Source organism: Pezoporus wallicus, unplaced genomic scaffold (genome assembly GCF_028554395.1).
Source record: "Pezoporus wallicus isolate ANWC-B61680 ecotype Strahan unplaced genomic scaffold, APGP_CSIRO_Pwel_v1 scaffold_3294, whole genome shotgun sequence".
Taxonomy (NCBI): domain Eukaryota; kingdom Metazoa; phylum Chordata; class Aves; order Psittaciformes; family Psittacidae; genus Pezoporus; species Pezoporus wallicus.
The window spans coordinates 14284027-14305517 of NW_026635478.1; the positions used below are offsets into that span (position 1 = coordinate 14284027).

At 40.4% G+C, this 21491-nt stretch overlaps 1 protein-coding gene across 3 annotated transcripts in view; it reads right to left on the bottom strand.

Annotated features, from left to right (window-relative positions):
• Positions 1-795: 795 nt before the first annotated feature.
• TULP3 (TUB like protein 3) overlaps positions 796-21491 on the bottom strand; it is a 30353-nt gene continuing 9657 nt past the window's right edge. For 2 of the 3 annotated variants that reach the window (XM_057428899.1, XM_057428914.1), the window contains exons 2-11: positions 17904-17955; positions 16378-16540; positions 14232-14408; positions 12640-12770; positions 9331-9528; positions 8718-8830; positions 8214-8328; positions 6055-6153; positions 1451-1640; positions 796-959 (exon numbers count right to left, since the gene is read on the bottom strand). In XM_057428899.1, coding sequence (XP_057284882.1) covers positions 826-959; positions 1451-1640; positions 6055-6153; positions 8214-8328; positions 8718-8830; positions 9331-9528; positions 12640-12770; positions 14232-14408; positions 16378-16540; positions 17904-17955 — 1372 coding nt within the window. In that variant the 3' untranslated portion in view covers positions 796-825. The remainder of the gene's footprint in view (positions 960-1450; positions 1641-6054; positions 6154-8213; positions 8329-8717; positions 8831-9330; positions 9529-12639; positions 12771-14231; positions 14409-16377; positions 16541-17903; positions 17956-21491) is intronic. The other variant, XM_057428906.1, reaches the window with a different exon arrangement.

A 21491-nucleotide genomic window follows, 5' to 3' on the forward strand; every position in this document is an offset into this window, starting at 1 on the left:
CTTGTCTTGATAGAGGGATTAAGTTTTCTAGGATCATCATGAACATACATAACGGCCACAAAACAGGAAAGATAGTAACTGTTCTCTGCTTTAGTACACATGTGCACACTATGAGGCTTAACATGTCACAGCGTGCAGCAATTCACTCTGATGAATCAAGGCCATATGAATCAAGAAGCATTCCATGCTGTGACATACAGTCCCCATACTGTATATCCAGCATTAAAAATGGAGCACTGGAAGGGCACATTGCAAAGCCCTATGATACATTAGTTATTTTTTTTAAACTTACTGATGCCTTTGAAAACACCTGTAATTTTTTTTTTAGGTAACTCCTTCTTATATTTAGGTTAAAATTATTTATATAAAAATCAACTTCTATATGTCATGACTTGAGATTTAAAAAAAATAAAATCAGTCACTTATTCCTAAAAATGTAGCAAGTTTTACAAACAATAGACAAATAAAAGATAATTGTGATCAGCATACAGCCTATATTAAATCAATCAGAACACTGCTTTTCAGGAATAGAACTGTATACTGTACAGTTACAATAGTATGGTTACACTACCATACTTTGGCCAAATTCAGTCAGATTCTAATATCTGTTCAATCGCATTTTTCACATTGTTAAGAATAACAGAGACAGTAATGGATATATCACCAACTAAAAAGTAAGCATTTCAGATTTGATTGTTCTTTATTTGGTAAAAAGACTATCAGAGTCTGCAGAAGTCTCTCCTCCAGTTCCCTTCCACCCCCAATGTGCTTTTCATTACTCCATTGGGAATGCAAGGATGGGAATGAGTTTCAAGTCTGTTGCCCTCATTCACAGGCCAATTTACTATCAAAACTGGAGAGTCCAATAGCAAAGGCCTGAAGAGCACAGAGAGGATAATTATAGTCTAGAGTGAACACATCTTCTGCTACACGACCAAACTGCATCACAATGTAGTCAGCTGGGGAGAAAAAAAAAACAAAAAACAACAAAATCAGAAATGAACAATTGCGTAGCATAGCAAAGAAAAAACAAAGCACAACCAAAAAACCACAAATGTCTGGCAGTTCCAAATATATGTGGTTGGTGTTTCCATCCCTTCTCACCAGAGTGCCCTTGTAATCTGCAATCTACAGTGACTATTATTCTAGAGATTATCTTTCTTCTCAGAACCAAAGCTTGAACCACTTTCTCTTGCTAGCCTGAAGTCCTTTTCTTTCCTTCCAAGAAGCTTGCATTTACCTTCTCTTTTGCTGCAGCTATGGATGGTAGTGTCTGCACCCACCCCAGAAAAAGGGAGGCCTTATATACTTTTCTTCACAGCTGAGAAGTCTCCAGTAATCCTGAGCTGATTTTCTCCACCCAATCTCCCTTTTCCAGGAATAGTGTCCTATTCCTTCCAAACCTCATGAAATAAATAGGGTTATCCCTGTTTGAATAAGCCACACACACTCTCCACCAGACTCTTACGGTCATTGTCATGCACAATCTGGAAGTTCTTCACCGAGGCCTGAGTGACTCTCCCATGGAAGTTCAAAACATAGGATTGAGTATCATCATTCCAGACTGGAGCCTTGTTGTGCAACTCAATGAGGTTCTCTAAGTTTTTGTTTTGCCATTTTGACAGCAGACTCTCATTTTCCTGTTCAGAACAAATACATTTATCAGATTTGGAATGGCTCTGCTTTTGATTACTACCTCTGTCATGTGTGTGTATTCTGTCACTTGAAGGTCATTCCCTGTTTAATGAAACACAGTAACACTTAAACTCAGTCCTACTGAAACTTCTTGGAATTACCAGGAAGATACTTTAATGGATTCACCATCCAAGTATTTCTTTGCACTCGATAAGCTATCACCATATTTCACCCAAACAAGAAAAAAAAGAGTGAGAGAGAAGGATGTGTGTGTACAGGAAAGGGAGCAACTCAACAGGCCAAAGGATGACTGCCATCCTACTTGCAGGAATCCTTTCTGAGTCTCACAAGCTTTCTCCGATCCTGTTGGACCCAACTTTCATTTCTAACAATCTGAACATTGAAAAAAAAGAAAATAATCTACAATTATCTACAAGGAGGCTTGCCATACTGATCAAGGAGGCTTTAAACTAGACGTGTTAGGGGAAGGGGCATCATTCCATTCCAACACACCCAGTCAGTTGCCAGCACCTATAATAAATCCTCAGAGCAATGTACATATATTCCAGCCTCTCCAGCCAATGAGCCGGCTTCAGCTGGAGCTTGGCTCAGATGCCTATATACAAATGCTTGTAGCATGGGGAACAAACAAGAGGAATTAGAGATGTGTGCACCTCTACAGGGGTATGATATAATAGGCATCACAGAAACATGGTGGGGTGGCTCCTATGACTGGAGTGTTGGAATGGAAGGTTACAGGCTCTTTAGGAAAGACAGGCCCTGCAGGCGAGGAGGAAGAGTTGCCCTTTATGTTAAGGATAGGCTGGAGAGTATGGAACTCTGTCTGGGGACAAGTGAGCAGTCAACAGAGAGTTTGTGGGTCAGGGTTAAAGGGAGAACAGCTATGGGAGACATTACTGTGGGGATCTGTTACAGCCGACCTGATCAAGAGGAACCTGCGGACGAAGCATTCTATAGACAGATAGGAAAAGCCTCACACTCACAGGCCCTTGTTCTCATGGGGGACTTCAACCACCCTGACATCTGTTGGAAGGACAGTACAGACCGGCGCAAGCAATCCAGGAGGTTCCTCGATTGTGTGGAAGACAACTTCCTTCTGCAAGTAATAGAGGAGCTGACAAGGAGAGGTGCCATGCTTGACCTCGTGCTCACCAACAGGGAAGGGCTCGTTGGAAATGTGACTCTCCAGGGCAGCCCTGGATGCAGCGATCACGAGATGCTCAAATTTGAGATCCTCAGGACAGTGAGAATAGTGTGCAGCAAGCTCACTGCCTGGGACATCAAGAGAGCAGACTTTGGCCTCTTCAGGAACCTGCTTCATAAGGTTCCATGGGATATAGCCCTAGAGGGCAGGGGGATCCAAGACTCTTGGTTGGTATTAAAGGATCACCTGCTACAAGCTCAGGAGTGTTGCATCCCAACTAGAAAGAAGTGCAGCAGGAGGGCCCAGGAGACCACCCTGGATGGATAAGGGGCTCCTGAGGAAAATTCAAATGAAAAAAGAGGCTTATAAAAAGTGGAAGCAAGGACAGGTGGCCTGGGAAGAATACAGGGATGTTGGCTGGGAAGCTAGGGACCAGGTTAGGAAAGCAAAGGCCCAGTTAGAATAAAACTTCGCTGGGGATATTAAGGATAACAGGAAGGGATTCTACAGGTACATAGGAAATAAAAAACAGACTAGGGAGAATGTAGGCCGCCTCAGGAAGCTCTTGGGAGAACTGGCTACACAGGGTTTGGAGATGGCTGAGGTTCTGAATGACTTCTTTGCTTCGGTCTTCACTGGCAAAGGCTCTGACCACACCACCCAAGCCTTGGAAGGCCATCTTAAAAATCTGAAAGTGCACAAGTCCATGGGTCCTGATGAAATCCATCCGCGGGTCCTGAAGGAGCTGGCAAATGAAGTTGCGAAGCCGCTGGCCATCATATTTGAAAAATCATGGCAGTGAGATGAAGTTCCCGATGACTGGAAAAAGGGCAATATAACCCCCATTTTCAAGAAGGGGAAAATGGATGACCCAGGGAATTACAGACCAGTCAGTCTCACCTCTGGGCCTGGCAAAATCTTGGAGCAGGTTCTCCTGGAAAGCATGCTAAGGCACATGGAAAACAACAAGGTGCTTAGTGACAGCCAGCATGGCTTCATGTCGTGGTTTAAACCAAGTCAGGTAATTCGTTCGCTCACTTCCCCCCCTTTCTTGCCCTCCCCCTGCTCTCGGAGGGACGGAGAGGAGAATCAAAAGAATGCAACTCCCACGGGTTGAGATAAGAACAGTTTAGTAACTAAGGTATAACACAAATCACTACTGCTACCACCAATGATAATAATGATAAAGGAAATTACAAGGGAACAGAATACAACACCTCACCACCCGCTGACCGATAACTCACCCCCCAAGCCCGACCAAGCTCCGACCGATACCTCCTCCAACCCTGCAGTCTCCCAGCCCTTCCGGCTAACTCCCAGTTACATCCAGGGCATGACGTGCTGTGGTATGGAATAGCTCTTTGGTCAGTTTGGGTCAGGTGTCCTGTCTCTGCTTCCTCCTGGCTTCCCCTCCTCCCTGGCAGAGCATGAGGCTCACAAAGTCCTTGGCCAAACCAAAACATCCTTGTTATCAGCTCTGTTCCCGAGCTGAAAGTCAAAACACAGCACTGCACCAGCTACCAAGAAGGAGAAAAATGACTGCTACTGCTGAACCCAGGACACTTCACTAAGGGGAAATCCTGCCTGACCAATTTGGTGGCCTTCTATGATGGGGCTACAGAACTGATGGACAAGGGTAGAGCAGTTGATGTCATCTACCTGGACTTGTGCAAAGCGTTCGACACTGTCCCACACGACATCCTTGTCTCTAAATTGGAGCGACATCAGTTTGATGGATGGACCCCTCGGTGGATAAAGAACTGGCTGGATGGCTGCACACAAACAGTTGTGGTCAATGGCTCAATGTCCAGCTGGAGACCAGTAATGAGTGGTGTCCGACAGGGATCAGTGTTGGGACCGGTCTTGTTTAACATCTTTGTCAGTGACATGGACAGTGGGATTGAGTGCGCCCCCAGCAAGTTTGCCAATGACACCAAGCTGTGTGGTTCGGTTGATACCCTGGAGGGAGGGAATGCCATCCAGAGGGACCTTGACACCCTTGTGAGGTGGGCTGATGCCAACCTCATGAAGTTTAACCATGCCAAGTGCAAGGTCCTACACCTGGGTGGGAGCAACCCCAGGCACAGCTACAGGTTGGGGATTCAGAGTAGCCCTGCAGAGAAGGACTTGGGGGTGTTGGTTGATGAGAAAATGAACATGGGCCGGCAGTGTGTGCTTGCAGCCCAGAAATCCAACCGTATCCTGTGCTGCATCAAAAGGAGCGTGACCAGCAGGTCGAAGGAGGTGATCCTGCCCCTCTACTCTGCTCTTCTGAGACCTCACCTGGAGTATTGTGTGCAGTTCTGATGTCCTCAGCATAAGAAGGACATGGAACTGTTGGAACAAGTCCAGAGGAGGGCCACAAGGAAGATCAGGGGACTGAAGCACCTCCCATATGAAGACAGGCTGAGAAAGTTGGGGCTGTTCAGCCTGGAGAAGAGAAGGCTGCGTGGAGACCTTATAGCAGCCTTTCAGTATCTGAAGGGGGCCTATAGGGATGCTGGGGAGGGACTCTTCATTAAGGACTGTAGTAACAGGACAAGGGGTAGTGGGTTAAACCTTAAACAGGGGAAGTTTAGATTGGATATAAGGAGGAAATTCTTTCCTGTTAGTGTGGTGAGGCACTGGAATGGGTTGCCAAGGAAGGTTGTGAATGCTCCATCCCTGGCAGTGTTCAAGACCAGGTTGGACGAGGCTTTGGGTGCTATGGTTTAGTGTGAGGTGTCCCTGCCCATGGCAGGGGGGTTGGAACTTGATGATCTTAAGGTCCTTTCCAACCCTAACTATTCTATGATTCTAATTAACTGCACAGTGCCAGGCCCTGGGGTGCTTCAGTAGAAAGTCCAGCAGGCTGCATGTATGCCTTAAGTAGGTTAAATGGGTCTAGTAAGCGATGTACAATGTAAAATGCAGAAAAATACAAACAGAAAGATACAAAAGAAGGTAAAACAGCACAATAAATTCAACAAACAGTGAATTACAGGGAGCTGTAGTGAGTGAAATATATATTATTTAATTTTAGAAGTTCTGCAACAAATTCCAATAATATATGCTAGAACTCCCAAGAAAAATAATCCAAACTGAAGTTATTTAATGGGAAAAAATTATCAGAAAACATCCCCCTGTGGAGATCTGACTGATATGGCTATAGCAAGTGTTTTTAGCATACAGATACAATACTAGATTTTTGAGGATAACATAAATAAAACCTAAATAACCTCCAATCTGAACCATGACTGAACTCTGTAACTCACATTTCGTGGATGTATTGGAATTCGCTTATGATTCATATTCATTCCTGGAATGATCACAGACATTTTTCTGGGACCCTTAAATCCTAACACATTGGTTTCCTGAAGGATAAGGAAAGACATTTTCAGTAAATGAGATACTTCATCTCAAGGAAGGAAAGACAACAAAACTGAACTTGAGATCACATTTATATTGTTTTTTTAGAGATCTGCTAGCTACAACTGTAGTAGCAGTTATCTAAATGCAACTGTGTTTTAATCATTGAGAACAGCTTTCTGTTCTATTTTGAGAACAGTGTTAAGACACATACTACCTAATTTAGAATTCATCAGTTATCCTAATGAAGCATTTATAACAAAATCACAGAAGTGCAATTTCCAAGCATAATTTTGTCCATCTGAGGCAAAACCAGGCTAAAATCTTGCTTGTGAAGAAGCCTCAAATATGGTAAAAGACAAGTATTTTTGGCCTGAGACTATGTTACCCATACATCACCATTTAGGCTAAAATGTTCCTGAAAAAGTGAATTACATTCTTCTTTAGGTGTTTTTATTTGTGTTTACAAGCATACCTACAATTTTCTCTCAAATCATGCTTTTTTATAAATGATTAAGAACAGATCCAAAAGGCACAGAGTTCAGCACCTGTGCAAGCTTCAATCTTGAGTAGATTTTTCCAGAGTACTGCAGGAGACAGATCCAAGTAGACTGAATATAAAAAGCAAAGGGAAAAAAAAGTCTCGGCGTTCCCAAGCCATCCATTCAATAATGTCAACCAAAATTCAAGGGTCCATTTAAAGTGTTCTGTAACAATGTCAGTGATAACCTTTAAGATCCCCAAAGGCCAACTAAAAAGTCAAAAACTTTTGGAAGTACTGAACTGATTGATAGAAGTGACACTGCTTCTCCTAACACGCTAGTGCATTTTGCAGGCACAGAACAGAGGTCTTTGGGTTGCAGCCTCTACTATTTTGCTTCAGAAAATCTAGGGGCACATACAGGAATGAGAATACTGATTTTATTGATATCTAAACTTTATGAACTTCTTGTATATAAAAGTTCAGAGATCTGAAAAAACAACTTTATATTATCTGCTGTACTCATTTCAACAGCTTGCTGTGTACGAGTATGTAAGGAACTGAAGAATACTGTATACAAAGAAAATAACCTGACATGATACTGTTATGATAAATGATACGCTCACGTTTTTTTCCCCAGGTGACATTATGATCAATGGGGGGGGGGGGGGGGATCAAGATCATGTTCCAATAGGTTAATGCACCTTCACATTTCTGCGTCATACCTGTGATAAAAGCAAAAACCTTCCACTTAACTATCCATCATTTTGTAAAGAACCTCAAATTTTATTCAAACTTCAGGATTGGAACATGAAACAAACAACGTTCAAGGCCAAGCTGGACAGGACTTTGAGCAACCTGGTCTAGTGGAAGGTGTCCTTGCCCATGGCAGGTGGTTGGAACTGGATGAGCTTTAAGGTCCCTTCCAACCCAAACCATTCTATGACTTTATGATGAGAACCCTCACATAATTCTAGAGTATCCGCAAGTGGCACCCTGAGGCCTAGACCAAGGTGATCCTCAAAACCAGAAGAAAGCATCTCTAGAACAGACAGCTATTAAATCATGATTTCCCACAGAACCATATCCTCACTAACCACAAGCTGCTACTGAAATAATACCAGCTCCTTCCTATCCAACAAAATGCCTTTGGTTCTGCAAAACAAAAAAATAACTCTACTTCACAGGGTACTCCCAGTTAATTCTTAGTGTCCACCAAATACCAGCTGGGCAAGAGGCAGTTCATGCTATGGCTGCCTCCATGTAAAGGATGTGCTGACTGGCCGCATGCCACAGGTCAGACAAGAAGGTTATCAGGGTGTTAGTCTGCATCTCTCTCGCTCCCTCCTTCCCTCATCACTGATTTGTTTGGGGTTTTTTCTTTTCTTTTTTTTTTTTTTCCATCAAGCTTATAAGAACTTATCTTTGAAGCCTCTGTCCTTTGTTGTATCTGGTTGAAATTGGTCAGTTGGTTCCAAAGTTAAGTGGGGAAGGCTGCCAGGCAGCACGATTTTGTAATCCCTGTTTCCTCTGTAACCAGGCAACAAAGAAGAAAAGGGGCAAAAGGGGAGAGGCACTACTTACATAACAAATAGCTGCAAGCTCCTGTCTTGTATGAGCCTTTTCCACTAGACCTTGTGCCTTGAGGGGGCTAACTCCATGGTCATAGACTGTAAATTTTGTTCCCATGAGGTTTGATCTAATGTCAGGTTATGGAAAGACAGAAAAAGAGAGAGGTGTCAGTGGAAAGTTTTGTTATCTTCTGAAGGTATTTGTACAGCACAGTGAAAATACTCATCTCCTGCCATCTGAATCTTCATATTGCCAGGTCAGTAAGGAGTGCCCACAGTAAACTGAGCCTGAACTTATCCTGGAAAAACATCAAGCCAGAATTCCTTATGTGAATTGCCATGGTGAGTGGTTAACACTGAAGAAAGGTTGCCAACTCAGGTGAATACAGATTACATTAAGCAGGATGATGCAAGTCCATTCTCTCTGAATTGACACCAGATTGTTATTCATATCCCCAACTCAACTAAAATGAAAATCCGATCTCTCTTGTCTGTAATTTTCACCTGTGGTTCTTACCGGAGTTTTCCAATGAAGCTTTCCCCTTCTCGGGATAAATCAGTTGGGTCAACTGATATGAGGTAATTGGATGTTTTGCTCTTTTTTCGTTTTCGCCCTGCAAGAAGGAATGTCTGCAAATACAAAACTTCAATCAAGACTGGAGCTTTGTAAGAATGCAGAAGCATTGCTACACATTGCTATCCAAACTGTTATCTCTCCATTTTTCACATCAATTCCCCTTTTTGTTCTGTACTGATATTACTGTCTCCACAATTCTGGTATCCTCCACAAGTGCACACCCAGAAATCCTATTCCTTCGAAAAGCTCACTCAACAGTGTAGATTTAATGCAACTGTCCTTTCTAGTCTTCCCTCCTTTTCTGCAGAGCAGTTCCGTCTCCCTGCTCTTCTTTATCCTTGACATTTTTATATTTTTTTAAATTTCATCTTTCATTGTATTATGGCTTTCAAACCTCCCAATTCCCTCCTTAGTGCCTTGGCTTAATATGAGCTGTCCTCATCTGCATGCAGGCTCTCCTCAGCTTCTGGTCTCTTACCAGAAGCTCTTCCTTACACAAAAAATATTCTGTGGTACAAGTCTGATAGCCAAGATATTCTGCTGCTTCCAATACCTTTCTGTTGTCATCCCTTTCCAGATGCATGTAGTAAGTAGGAAAGAGGCCCCGGTCCATTCCCTTCTTATCTCTAGTGATTCGACACTTGACTGTAATACCACGGGGTGCAGGGTGTAATGCAAATTCCTCCAAGTTCTCTATTTCTCCCAGCTGGGCATCTGCTGAAAGGGATGGACTACAGGAAGCACCTGTTTCCTGTGGGAAGAACCATCATATTAGCAAATTAATATAGATCAGAGGCTCTGGTATTCCCCAAGAAAAGAAAGGTCTTTTAAAACAGAAAGATCTCATGTCTCAAGAAGATATTTTGGGAAAAGGAAGTTAAATGAGATACCACCCATATTTCTGTGAAGAAAGTGGCTGCAGACTTTGAGGAAAAATCAGCCCTCCAATGAGAGGGGAGAAAAAGTACCCATTAACCAGAGATGAGTGAATTGTGAAGAAGGGGAAAAAATGGGATGAGTCACTGCAAATATTCTTAGCAAAGAGCCTCTCTGCTCTTAGAACCTCACTCTGTGGGAAATCAGGCAGCATGATAAGCTGGACTCACAGATGCTGCAGTAAAGACAGGCCAGGATTTTTGTGACTGAAATGAGCACTGAGATTATGTTGGTTCAAAACAGTAGCTGAAATAGCTGATGGTGGAGCCAATGCTGGAAGAACCTTAGAACAGTGTATATACTCAGGATGCAAGTTATGGTCACTGATAAAACTGGAATTCTAATGGGAATCTGGTATAAGTCATTAAAATACTTTTTTTCTTAGAGGTAGCTGAATCCTGTGTATTGCAGAACACAGGAGAGTCCTCCCTTACTGGGCTTTGGAGTTGATGTTGGTGATTTATCCATATTCTTAGATACAGCTGGTAGGAAGTATGAATGATTACAGACACACAGTGACACATACAGACTTGAAATCCACTAGTGGATCTCACCCTCCCCTGCTACAGCATCCCCTACCTGGTATCTCCAGCAGCTGGCAACCATAGCCCAGTCTCTCCCAAGTAGTCAACACCCAGATCTCTTGTACTACTCACCCATTCACAGAATCATAGAATGCTTTGGGTTGGAAGGGACCTTAAAGCTCATCCAGTTCCAACCCCTTCCACCACCACGGGCAGGGACACCTCACACTAGACCAGGTTGCTCCAAGCCCTGTCCAACCTGGCCTTGAACACTGCCAGGGATAGGGCAGCCGCAGCTTCTCGGGGCAACCACCTTCATCGTAAAGAATTTCCTCCTAAAGTCTAATCTAAATCTACCCTCTTTCAGTTTAAAACCATTCCACCTTGACTATTCAACTCACTATTTCAGGATATAACTGGTATTTTATGACTTCATACTCCATTTATTCAAGCTTACTTGAAAGCAAATAAAGTCTGAACAATTCAGAGAAACAGTTAAAAATATTTTTGTACATGTTTATAATTTATAATATTTTAATAATAAAATTTATAATTTTGATGTAATATTAATTTCTGCTGACACTTCCCTGAGAAACCATTACAAACAGATTTTTCACCCCCCAGCACCATCTACATTTGTATTTTAATATGAAATAGACCTACACCTACTGAAAGCCAGAAATAACTTAACTAGCCTAGGATTGTATGAGAAAGCCCATTCTTTTCTAGAGTACAGAACTCTGACAGCAAATAAAGCTTTTGCATATTAGCTGAAAATGCCTAAGTAATTTTTACAAGCATACAGTATTTTTTCCAGAGGAATCAGAGTCCTAGCATGCATTTACTACCAAAAAATAACTTCACAAACAAGTAACAGTAATAGGGACACAACATGAGTTTCCATGTATTTAATACAAGTATACTTTGAGAACATCCTAGAAGATAGTTCCAAGCCAAATAGAAAAGGCCAAGTTTCAAGTACTCCAAAGCAACTTCTTAAACACACTTGATCAGATTTTATTGCCATTTTGCAATTGCTGCAACATTAAATCTTGCTTAACTTTATAAACTGAATAGCACATTATTATTTTTATATTATTCTTAGAAGTTAATCTTAAGTACGTGACCACTGCAGTGGATCAGGAACAGAGGTGGATACAAGCACACATTTCACTATTAGCATTATGTAGGAAACTCTCTTACTGTTAAGATAAAAAAGCTGTTTATGCCACACAAGGGATAATTTACTGAATTAAATACAGCAGCCAGAAAAGTTACTTGCTATAAAGCACTTGGCTAGCATTTTGAGAGCAGCCTAGCGGCATCAGTTATTGAAATCCAAAAGATTTGGGAGACACACATCTAACACTTTTGAACAATTAAGATCTCCTACCCACACAAGTTTTCAAATTGCTAACACATGTTTTGCACAGAAAGGAGATGAAGTGTTAGTCCTTAATTAAATAATACCTTAAGTTCTATCACACTAAATATTAATATTTAATCTATATTATAATCTTCAGAATTTCTTCATCCTACTTCACCACACAAATATACTCTTTTGAATAGTAGCATGGACTTTTAAGACTGCCCAAACCCTGTGCCCTTCATCTCATCACTAGCTCAAACCCTGGTTCTTCCCAGGTCTCTTCAACTCACTGGCTAGTACAGCATATAGTTTGTCAGCATATGTATGTACGTATGTATCTCTCTCACACACATAGGAGAGCACATTCATAAGGGGAACAGCATGATAGGAGTATCATGCAGTAATCGGGCACAAGGCTTCAACAGACAAGCATATTGTCTTGCAGCTGCTTACATGCATCTGGTGCCTTTTACTCCCTTTAGTCCCTATTTTCCCATGCTTATGACTTCCTGATCCACCTTATCCCCTTTCTTTTTCCTCTTCCCTTGCCCTAATCAGCCATGAAAGGTTTCTTCCAATCCCAAAATTTTCTGTTCCATCCCAAAATTCTGTTCCCTTTTACAGTCCACAATAAATACTATAAACCCTCAGGCAGCAATCGCTCTTAATTTGCACGGCATTCCAGAGTTTCTCTGAGTCATCTTGATGGCTTTTACACCAGAGACAATGGCCTAATCTGTCCCCTTTGAGAATCATAGGAGTAGCTGACTCACTGTGTTCCCATCTTCACTGATTAGGCTACTCAGGTTCCTCTGCCCACCACTGTTCCTTTAGTCATTACTCAGTCTCTGTGTTTAACTCAATGGCTCTTCAGTCAGATAACCAGACAATCATGACCTTCCTCTGCCTTCAGGGATTAATTTGCTAGCTACTGTAGTTGCAGCTACTATATTTTAACACAGTGCTCAAGGGGTTAGTACTAAAATCAAGCATGTGCCCAGCCCTTATCAGAAAGCAATTTCAAGACACTTACTGTGAAAGATTTCACGCTGGTTGCCGAGCTAGGCCTCTCAGTTTCAGGATATGGTGAATGAGAAGCTGGTCTCTTACTAGCTTCTTCCTCTTCTCCATCCTCCTCATCAAAATTCAAACTGCCTGAAATTCCTGTCAAAATAAAGCAAGTAACCTCTGAAAGGAGATGTCACGAGTTTGTGGCATCACTAATTCATACACGACATTTGCACAGCTAGTCACTCTTTTCATTAATTTCAGTTGATTTAATTAAAATCAACTCCTGATTTTCCTCATGTGCCATATTGCTTCCCAGGACTTTTAATTCAAAACCCTAGTGACATTTTGCAGCTGTCATCGTGCAGATGATTAAACAGCTGTCAGGCTTTTATAAATACTTATTTAAATGATATTAAATGATGTAGCATACTGCTCAATATACATTGTCGTTGAGTTAATTTTGCCTATTTTCATGTAAAAAAGCCCTCCATGTCTTAAAAAACAAAGGAAATCCAGATCAATATGCTGACACCTCCACTGTAAACTGGACTCTGTACAGCTTACATTCTTGACCATTTCCCCTTAGCCTTATACACACTGAAATGGAGTAGGATAATTTTTCTGTAAGAGCCCCTCCTATCCTTACATCAGTAGCAATAACCCATGTCTCATGAATATTATTGATGATTTTGTTTTTAAAACAGAAGTGCAGTCTGAGTAGTTCCAGGACTTATTTAATCCTAACCTAGTCACAGCTATGTAGAGATGACTGTAGGTATATAACTAAAATAACTCCGGATAAAAACATTTTAAAGAATGTTTATGTGTACAGAAGCACACATAACTGTTTGGTGCTTACTTGGAACTGTGTCATTTTATTCTGAGATTCCATTCTTTAATTTGGCTGTAGAATGGAGAGCACATAAAGCACTATAGAAAATAAACACTGAATTATTTTCCAAGAGCAAATATTATAACACTACTCCAATATGGCACTCCTGGAAGTTCTTTATCTCAGATGAAATAGAAAAATGTAGTCTTAACAACTTGTCAGTAAGCTTCACAAAGCACATTTGGAAAGAGGAAAGGCATTAACTCTAGTACTCTGGCCAATTTCAAAATTTACTGTTTATATTCTATCTCTACTAATTACCCCTGAAGTTTCTGGATATACTCTCCTACTTCCTTCCCTAACTCTTGCATAATGTTCCTATCCATAGGTAAGAAGCTGTTGCATCTGACAACTGAATGGATGTATTTCTAGATGTGGTAGTACTTTAATATATAAACTGCACTGGAAACATTCTGGGACACATGCTCAGCAAAATAAAAATAAGCTGTGCACTATATTAAGCACTAGCCATTATTCTGCTGCAAAGTGCTTAGGCTGCATTCAACAAAAAGGGTTTCCTGTGGTACTGGCAGACAGAGATGGACACTCCACTGGGAAACTACTCAATGGGATATAGCTATTGAAACTGTTGATTGTGACAGCTTCTGACTCAGGAAGAACACCTTTCCTGGTGTTTTTCAGAGCCCTGAAAAATTCTTTGCCTATTATCAACTCTTAATGCCCATCAATTCTTAATGTCAAGATAACGCCCATTATATTACCTCGTTTCTGTAAGATTTCTTGCAGATCTGGCTTGCCTGCTGTGTCTGTTAGAGCCTCTCCATCATTTTCCTGATCTGCGTTGTCTTCTGATTTGGAAGATCCAGCAGAGAGAGTTTGGAGCTTGGTCCCCAGATCTTGCACTTCTGATTTCAGGAAAGCAGCTGGTCCATCAATACCTGCAGGCCAAAACAGAACAGAATGCTAAAGTCTATTTTTGTGGCTAAAGACACATGCCAAGATGGTTGTTCTTTACATCTTCCTTGCTCAAGCATTCCTTTAAAGTCCTGACGTCTTCTTGTTCGATTTTGATCAGAAAACTTGGAAGTATCCAGGCCTGACTCTGGTACAGACAGCCTATTACTTTAAACATACCAGGCATCAGCTTCTCTATTTACAAATATAGTCATTGTATCTACTTTTTTACAAAGGGCTTAAGCAGTTAAAATGAGTTGTATTTGTCATGCACATTGATATATTTTAATTTATGGGCAATTACTCTATTTTCTTTTCCTTCATGTTCTTCGCTTGCTCCTAAACTAAAAAGTAAGCGCTTTACAGTGCACACTGCAAGTAAATTTGATAAAATTATCTACAGGCACAGGCAGAAAAAACTGTAAGTGGATGCCCTCTTTTTGGTAGAAACCAAATTTCCACATTTAAGCATGCAATTCAGCTGTGCACTGTCCCTAACTGGTGGAGGTGCCTTGATGTCAGGGTCTGGCCTTAATACATTTATGTGGCACACAATATGCAACTGTAGTTCCAGCTTTGGATTTCTTGCTTTCCCACCGTTTTCCTTCTTAAAACTTTACTGCTTTATCTAATCATCAGATTTCTGACATGTTTACTCCTGTTACCACTTCTTAACAGAATTTATTTGTACTGACAAAGCTTCAGAATGATGTAAACTAATGAAGGAGCAGTTAGTTTTTATTTTTCTTTCTTGTAGTTTCAGTACTACTGTAGTTTCCTAACTTAGAAGTTATATCAATCTTTTTGACTTGAAGTGTCTTTCAACAGCAGCCTTCTCCTACCTGATTTTAATCACATAAATGCTACCATCCATCATCACTTTCCTCCCCATCCTATGATCCTGAAAGACACCTGGAGAACAGCACATGAAAATCATTCAAATCATTTTTACATTTGTTTTCACCTCACACCCTGCCCCCTCTAAGTCTTATCTCTCAATATAAGATAGGATAACGTGTTTCCAAATGTGATCTTCAAGCCAAGTAACACTGGTTTGTTTGGGTTTTTTAAATTCTACTCTATACATTAATTCCCTATTAACAAAACTGTGGTATTTTAACATCCTGCAGTAACATGCATCTCTAAGCCTTTGGATAGTTCCTGTTACTTTCTTGATAGTCTGTTATGATTCATGCTCTCAAGCTACACTTCCACTGGAATATACAGATTTCATTGCTGCTCCTTTTTCTTCGCTGCGACATGGAAAACGTAATGCTCTCGATACTGTACTTGTTTTCACTTTTCACAGAATGGTTTCTATTTTACTGTAATGTTTGGAGATCACTAAGTTACTGCCGTTGGCTCTGATGTCACTTTGTGCTTGTGACTTTCTGGACCACTATAGCTTGCTTGTCATGTTTCAGTTGTCTCCCTGAAGCCCACAGAAAACAACAGATTAGATAAAACCCAGAAAAAACCTAATTCAGTATTCATAAGAATTTTGTTTTGCTCTTGTCTACTTTATCATTCAGTCATATGCAATCTCTAGATGGAGTATACCATGATGAAAAGTACAGGCTGTCACTACTCAATTATTTCTTTTTTTTTTTTTTTTTATCCTACAGCTTTATAAGACTCTCTTACACTGGGTTTGTATCTCCCTACCCTTACAGAAGTTCCTAACCTATTTCCACAATTCTTCTTAGTCTAACACAAGGGAGATGTTCTTCAAAGGCACATGAAGATTCTCAGCTATCACAAAATTCAAGGTAAGGTTTTTGGTTTATTGCTTAAACATACTGTACTACAGTTCTTTTTTTGTACGCATAAAGGTATGTAATCAATCTTGTTTATCACTTGACCACTGTCACAGCAATGTGGTGCCCATCTGCAACATCAAGTGCATGCACTGGCATTTTTGGGAACATTGCTGCAACCAGGTTGATTACTTACCATGTAAAATAACATCACTGTGGAAAGGGGTAGGAGCTTTTACTAAAGGAGTCTGCTCCTCATACCCTTTGGGCTTTGACCTATGCAGCTTTGCCTCAGGATTTGCCTGTACCATCAAAGGATCAAGACGCTTCTTCCTCTGCTTCTTCTCTAAAAGAGCTCTCTGTGAAATAAAGAAACAGCATGACGTAAGAACCACATTCAGAGAGCCAGCTATTTGTGATATTTCATTGGTGACATTCAGCTCAGCTATTGGTGATAACACGTCACTGTTCAGGATCTCCAATACATCCAAAATACTCCTGTAATCTCTTACAAAAATCCTAGACGCATATCACTTCGTCTTTGGAGTGATCCCTGCCTCTGATTCCCCATCAGTGGAGATGGACACCTGCTTGTTTTCTGATCTATTGTGAGAGCATCAGCAGTAATTCCTTTCATCCAGTCTAAACTGCAGCAATCCTTCATATATATAGACAAATTCAGCAGTCATTTATAGTACAATTTGAAACAGTCTGAACTTACAGAAGAAATGCTTTTTCTGTCAGAAGCTATCATTTTAAACAGAGAACTCAAACCAAATAGTTTCCAGAAACCAATATTGAAGAGATAAGACTTAGAGGGGACAGGGCGTGAGGTGAAAACAAATGTAAAAAAATACAGTCATTAAAATAGGACTGATCTGGTAAAAGGAAAATTCATCTACCTTGCAACATTTTCCAAGGTACATATATATTTGATGTTTATGGTTTCCTAGTAAACAAGAATAGAAACAACTGCTGAGGCAGGAGGAACTGTGATGTGATGAAGTTATGATGGCATTAACGAAACCTCGTGTCAAAAGCACCGTACCAACTGCATTCAGAAACAGGCTTCCAATTTCCCGCTCTCCACCCACAGGGAGGTGGCAGCATTACACTTTGAGCTGCAAGTGCCTCAAAAAGACACGGAAACGCCTCTAGCACTGCGTTCGTAAGCACTGTGCGAGGAGCCACACGCCCTCTCTTCACGGAAAACGCAGTAACCTGGATAAAAGCGTCCTGGCCGGCAGAGCTGGCCCACAGATGGAATTTAATGTCATGAACTGTGAAAAACTGAGACCCATAACCTAATATTTGACAAATGCTTGGCTGTAAATGTTTTCTGCGTAGGAGACAAAACAAATCAAAATATGCTGGAAATCCTTCTCAACAGCAGAGATCCTTCTATAGCTCAGGGAAACCTTTTCCTTTAATGCTTAAAATGGATAATTCTCTTAGCCTTCCTTTTGATTCATTCCTGCATTGGGGTGAGTCAATCCCAATTAAATGAGAGACATATGAAAAATAAATATATCAAAGAAATCAAGCCTACAAGCCATAGTAAGGTTGACTTAAACTAACGAAAGCCATTAAAATCTTTAAAGAAAAATGTTTTTGCCATAGCAGTGAGTTCTTGTTTGCATTCTTAACAACCCTATTTCTCAAGTCAAGGCTAATGTTTATTTTCCTATACTTATTTCAACCAGCTTCAACACTATCATTTACCTGATGCTCTAGTTTCAGCTGTCGTAGTTTCATGGTTTCATCCTCAAAGATGCTGGGAAAGGGAAAGAAACAAATTAATTATTGCTATTAAAGTTTGCATTATAAGAGCACAAGATATTCACAGGCTACAACTTCACCATCAAGACTTTACAACAAGTGTAAAACATCTATCCCACAAGGAGACTAAGTTACAACACATTAAAAAACATGTTATATTCTGTCATAAATAGGACCAAACTGTAGTTTAATCACCTTAGTAAACTGTTCTGAAAACATTTTGTAAGCAACAAAACCTTCATTACTGATGGACAGATTTTACTGAGTTGGGCTATCTGAATTTATACCTGAAGGATTAACACAGTTCAAATCAATTCAATAGTCCCTGCTCCTTCATAAAATACCCAATTCCAAATTAACTCAGATTTTTAGGTTCTGTCTTAGAGTTAAACCTACACCATTTTCTCCTGCCAGAATTCCCAGAACTACAGTTAATATCTGCATCTGTATTTGCAACACCTTATATCTGTTCCTAGAGATGAAAAAATGATTCGAGTTTATTTAAGTTTTATAGATAACTTTCATAAGAACTCTAGTTTTTCATCCTGAATTGTGTTCCACAGAGACTTCACATTTCCTTTTGCATGATAGTGGATTATTACATAAGCTAATGCACTCAATTTAGCACAGTTAACCTTACAAAAGGGAAAGGCTAATTGACAAGTAAGCACATATTCTGCCTACCAAAGCTGTGCACCTTCCTCCTACACAGCTTTGACAAAGACCTCTATGGCAGTGAGAAAGCATCATGAAGAAGATAATATGAGACACAGACAAACATTATGTATTTTATGATGGCATGCAGTAGAGCAGGGCTAGCCACAACTGCAATTTAAACAGGAAATTCTTTGTCTGGTCCAGGTGTGCAGAAATATCCAATCATGTGAAGTCACAAGCAGGCAGACAATGCTGAATAAAAATCCAAACAAGGAAAACCAGAGACAGAGGGAGAGAGACGGGCTGGAGTTTCTGCAAAACACATGCCGTGGGAATTGGATCACAGCAAATAGAGCAAACAAGAGGAGAAAGGACTCAGAATCCCCTTAACTCCTAGTAAATCCACATTTGACTCAATTTCCAGGCAAGCAAAAGACAGATCAAAGGTCCTTACAGACATACTACGCCATCCAACACGTCCTGTGCTGGGAGGCCGAAACATGTAGAAGTTTTGTATACACACAGCTTATGAACTCTAAAATTGATGCTTATTGCCCAGCTAATGCCATTATAATGCACTGTTATTACCGCCATTGCTTTTTACCTTGCAGCTTTCCTTATTTTTTTTTTTCCTAACGTATTTCAAGCATCATCACTTAGGAGGTCTAGGACCTTGAAAACACCTTGCTTCTAAAACCCGATATTACTCCTCATGTGGATCAGTCATGTAGCACATTAGATTCAAAGGAGGCAAGGGCCTGGAAAAACTGATTACTTTCTTGAAGAGGGAATGAGAAGTATTGCATGTCCCTACAGCAACAGTTACAGTAATACAGTTGTCTTCACCTGAAAAAATCCACAGTTTAAGAAAAAAAGCATGTAGAGACACATCTACTGAGTGCAGCAAGATATATTAGTTGCCACATAAAACTTCAACATAAAGTAAAACTGTGATGTGTTTTTTATAAGTGCTTGAAAGCTCCACTTACAATCATAATTAAGAAACAAGGAGGAGGGATATTCCTTTCCGTTTATTTTCTTATGCCCACTGACTTACGAAATAGATGACATTTGTTAACTGTAGTCAAGTGTTTCTCACAAAGCAAGCTGTGCAGCTCTTATTAATATTATATTTATGGACACATTCTTATATAATTAAAAAGAACTACAATGATGCCCCCTGTAGATAGAAGCTTCAACCTGTGGCTTTATTGCTTTTCCTAACAGAAAATGGAATATACTTCCACGTCTTCCTTCCTGAAGGATGGCAAAATGCTGAAAAATAAGGACTCATATACATGCCTTGCAGAAATCCTCAATGAAAATTATTTTCTACCCACGCTGGAATAAAGCTACATAATGTCAAAGGCAGGTCTAAAGGCCCGTGGAATGGGACCGTAACACAGACGATAAAGTGTCCAACCTCCAACTGCTTAACTGAGACTTGGGCATGATTGAAACACATAAAGATTCTAACAGGTCACAGAGGTTGATAAAGTAAAAAGACAGCAAGTAGTGTTCTCTTTTACAACTTACTGTTAAACACAGACCAAAATCACCTTGCAGCAGGCCACTAAGTGAAAGCAGTGACCAATTCTTCTCATTATAAACTGCAAGGATCCACACAAAGAATAAAATTAAAAGAAACAAAGCCACAAATAAGCACTGTGGCACTGTAAATAGTGCTAAAAATACCCCCAAACAAAACAAACCCACCATTATTATTCACTCTTCCCCAGACCTACCTTCCAGCATTTGGTCATTGTTAAGGTGTAACAAATAACCAGACCAAAAAGAGCTTCCCACACATACGCACATTTTACACCTTTTTTTACCCCCCACAGTGGTTTGGTGTTACTACAGACATTACAGGAAAACGATGTGCTAGTCACTCCCACAGCTCATCACAAAGGAATGCAAGCAGTGTGCTAATACAGCTGCAGGCTTCAAATGCAAATCCTCCTTCAGATGGACTTACTACACAGACTAGTACATCCAAGTGCTCTTTGGACATGCCCACGTTGAACCACTATGCTCTTAACTATGGCTTTTTATTTGAAGGGGTTACGTGTAGTAGGAATTAAATATCCAGTAAGAACAGGAAAAATACTCTGTATCTCCATGGATCCAACAACAGTGTTCAAAACATGAAAAAAACACCCTAAAACACAACCACCAAAACAGTCACCCATTTACCTTTGATAAATAATAATAAAAAAATCCTGGTAGCCTGTCATGATCTTCCTCTTCCCAGTCCCTGGAGCAGACTATACAAGACCCTGCCCCTGACTCCTCTGCTACATTCACCAGAACTCATAAGGTCTCCTGCTAAAGCTACATGATGGATAACGGACACATGCTAGAGAGAAAGGAAAAATGACTCAGAGTGTAATGTAGAAGTGAAGAATACTTATTATCCAGAATACAGAATAAAAGAGTGTGTGAACAACTAGTTCAAGAAACACTCAACTGAGAAGATACAACAGCATGCCTGAATGTGAACAGCAACACATACAGGGGTTCACAGATCCATTTGTCCTCACAGATCCTTTTCTAGATTCAACAGACTAACATGAAGCAAAATGTTTTATTTTTAACCCTCATATTCCTGCTGAAATCAGAATTAGCCTTCTCATAAGCAGAAATTAAAATGTTACAATAGGAATATGAATGACAAATTTATTATGGATGTTTTTATTTGGTCTCTCCTAACCATTTTTTGGAATATCGAACTAGCCACAATGAAGAAATAACTTCAGAGGTCCTTAAATTTTTAGCTGTTCCCATTGGTCTGCTTCCTTTAAGGAAGGCACAGTAAACTAACATTTTCATCTACAGATGTTACAGACTTGCCAATACATTATGTTCCATTTC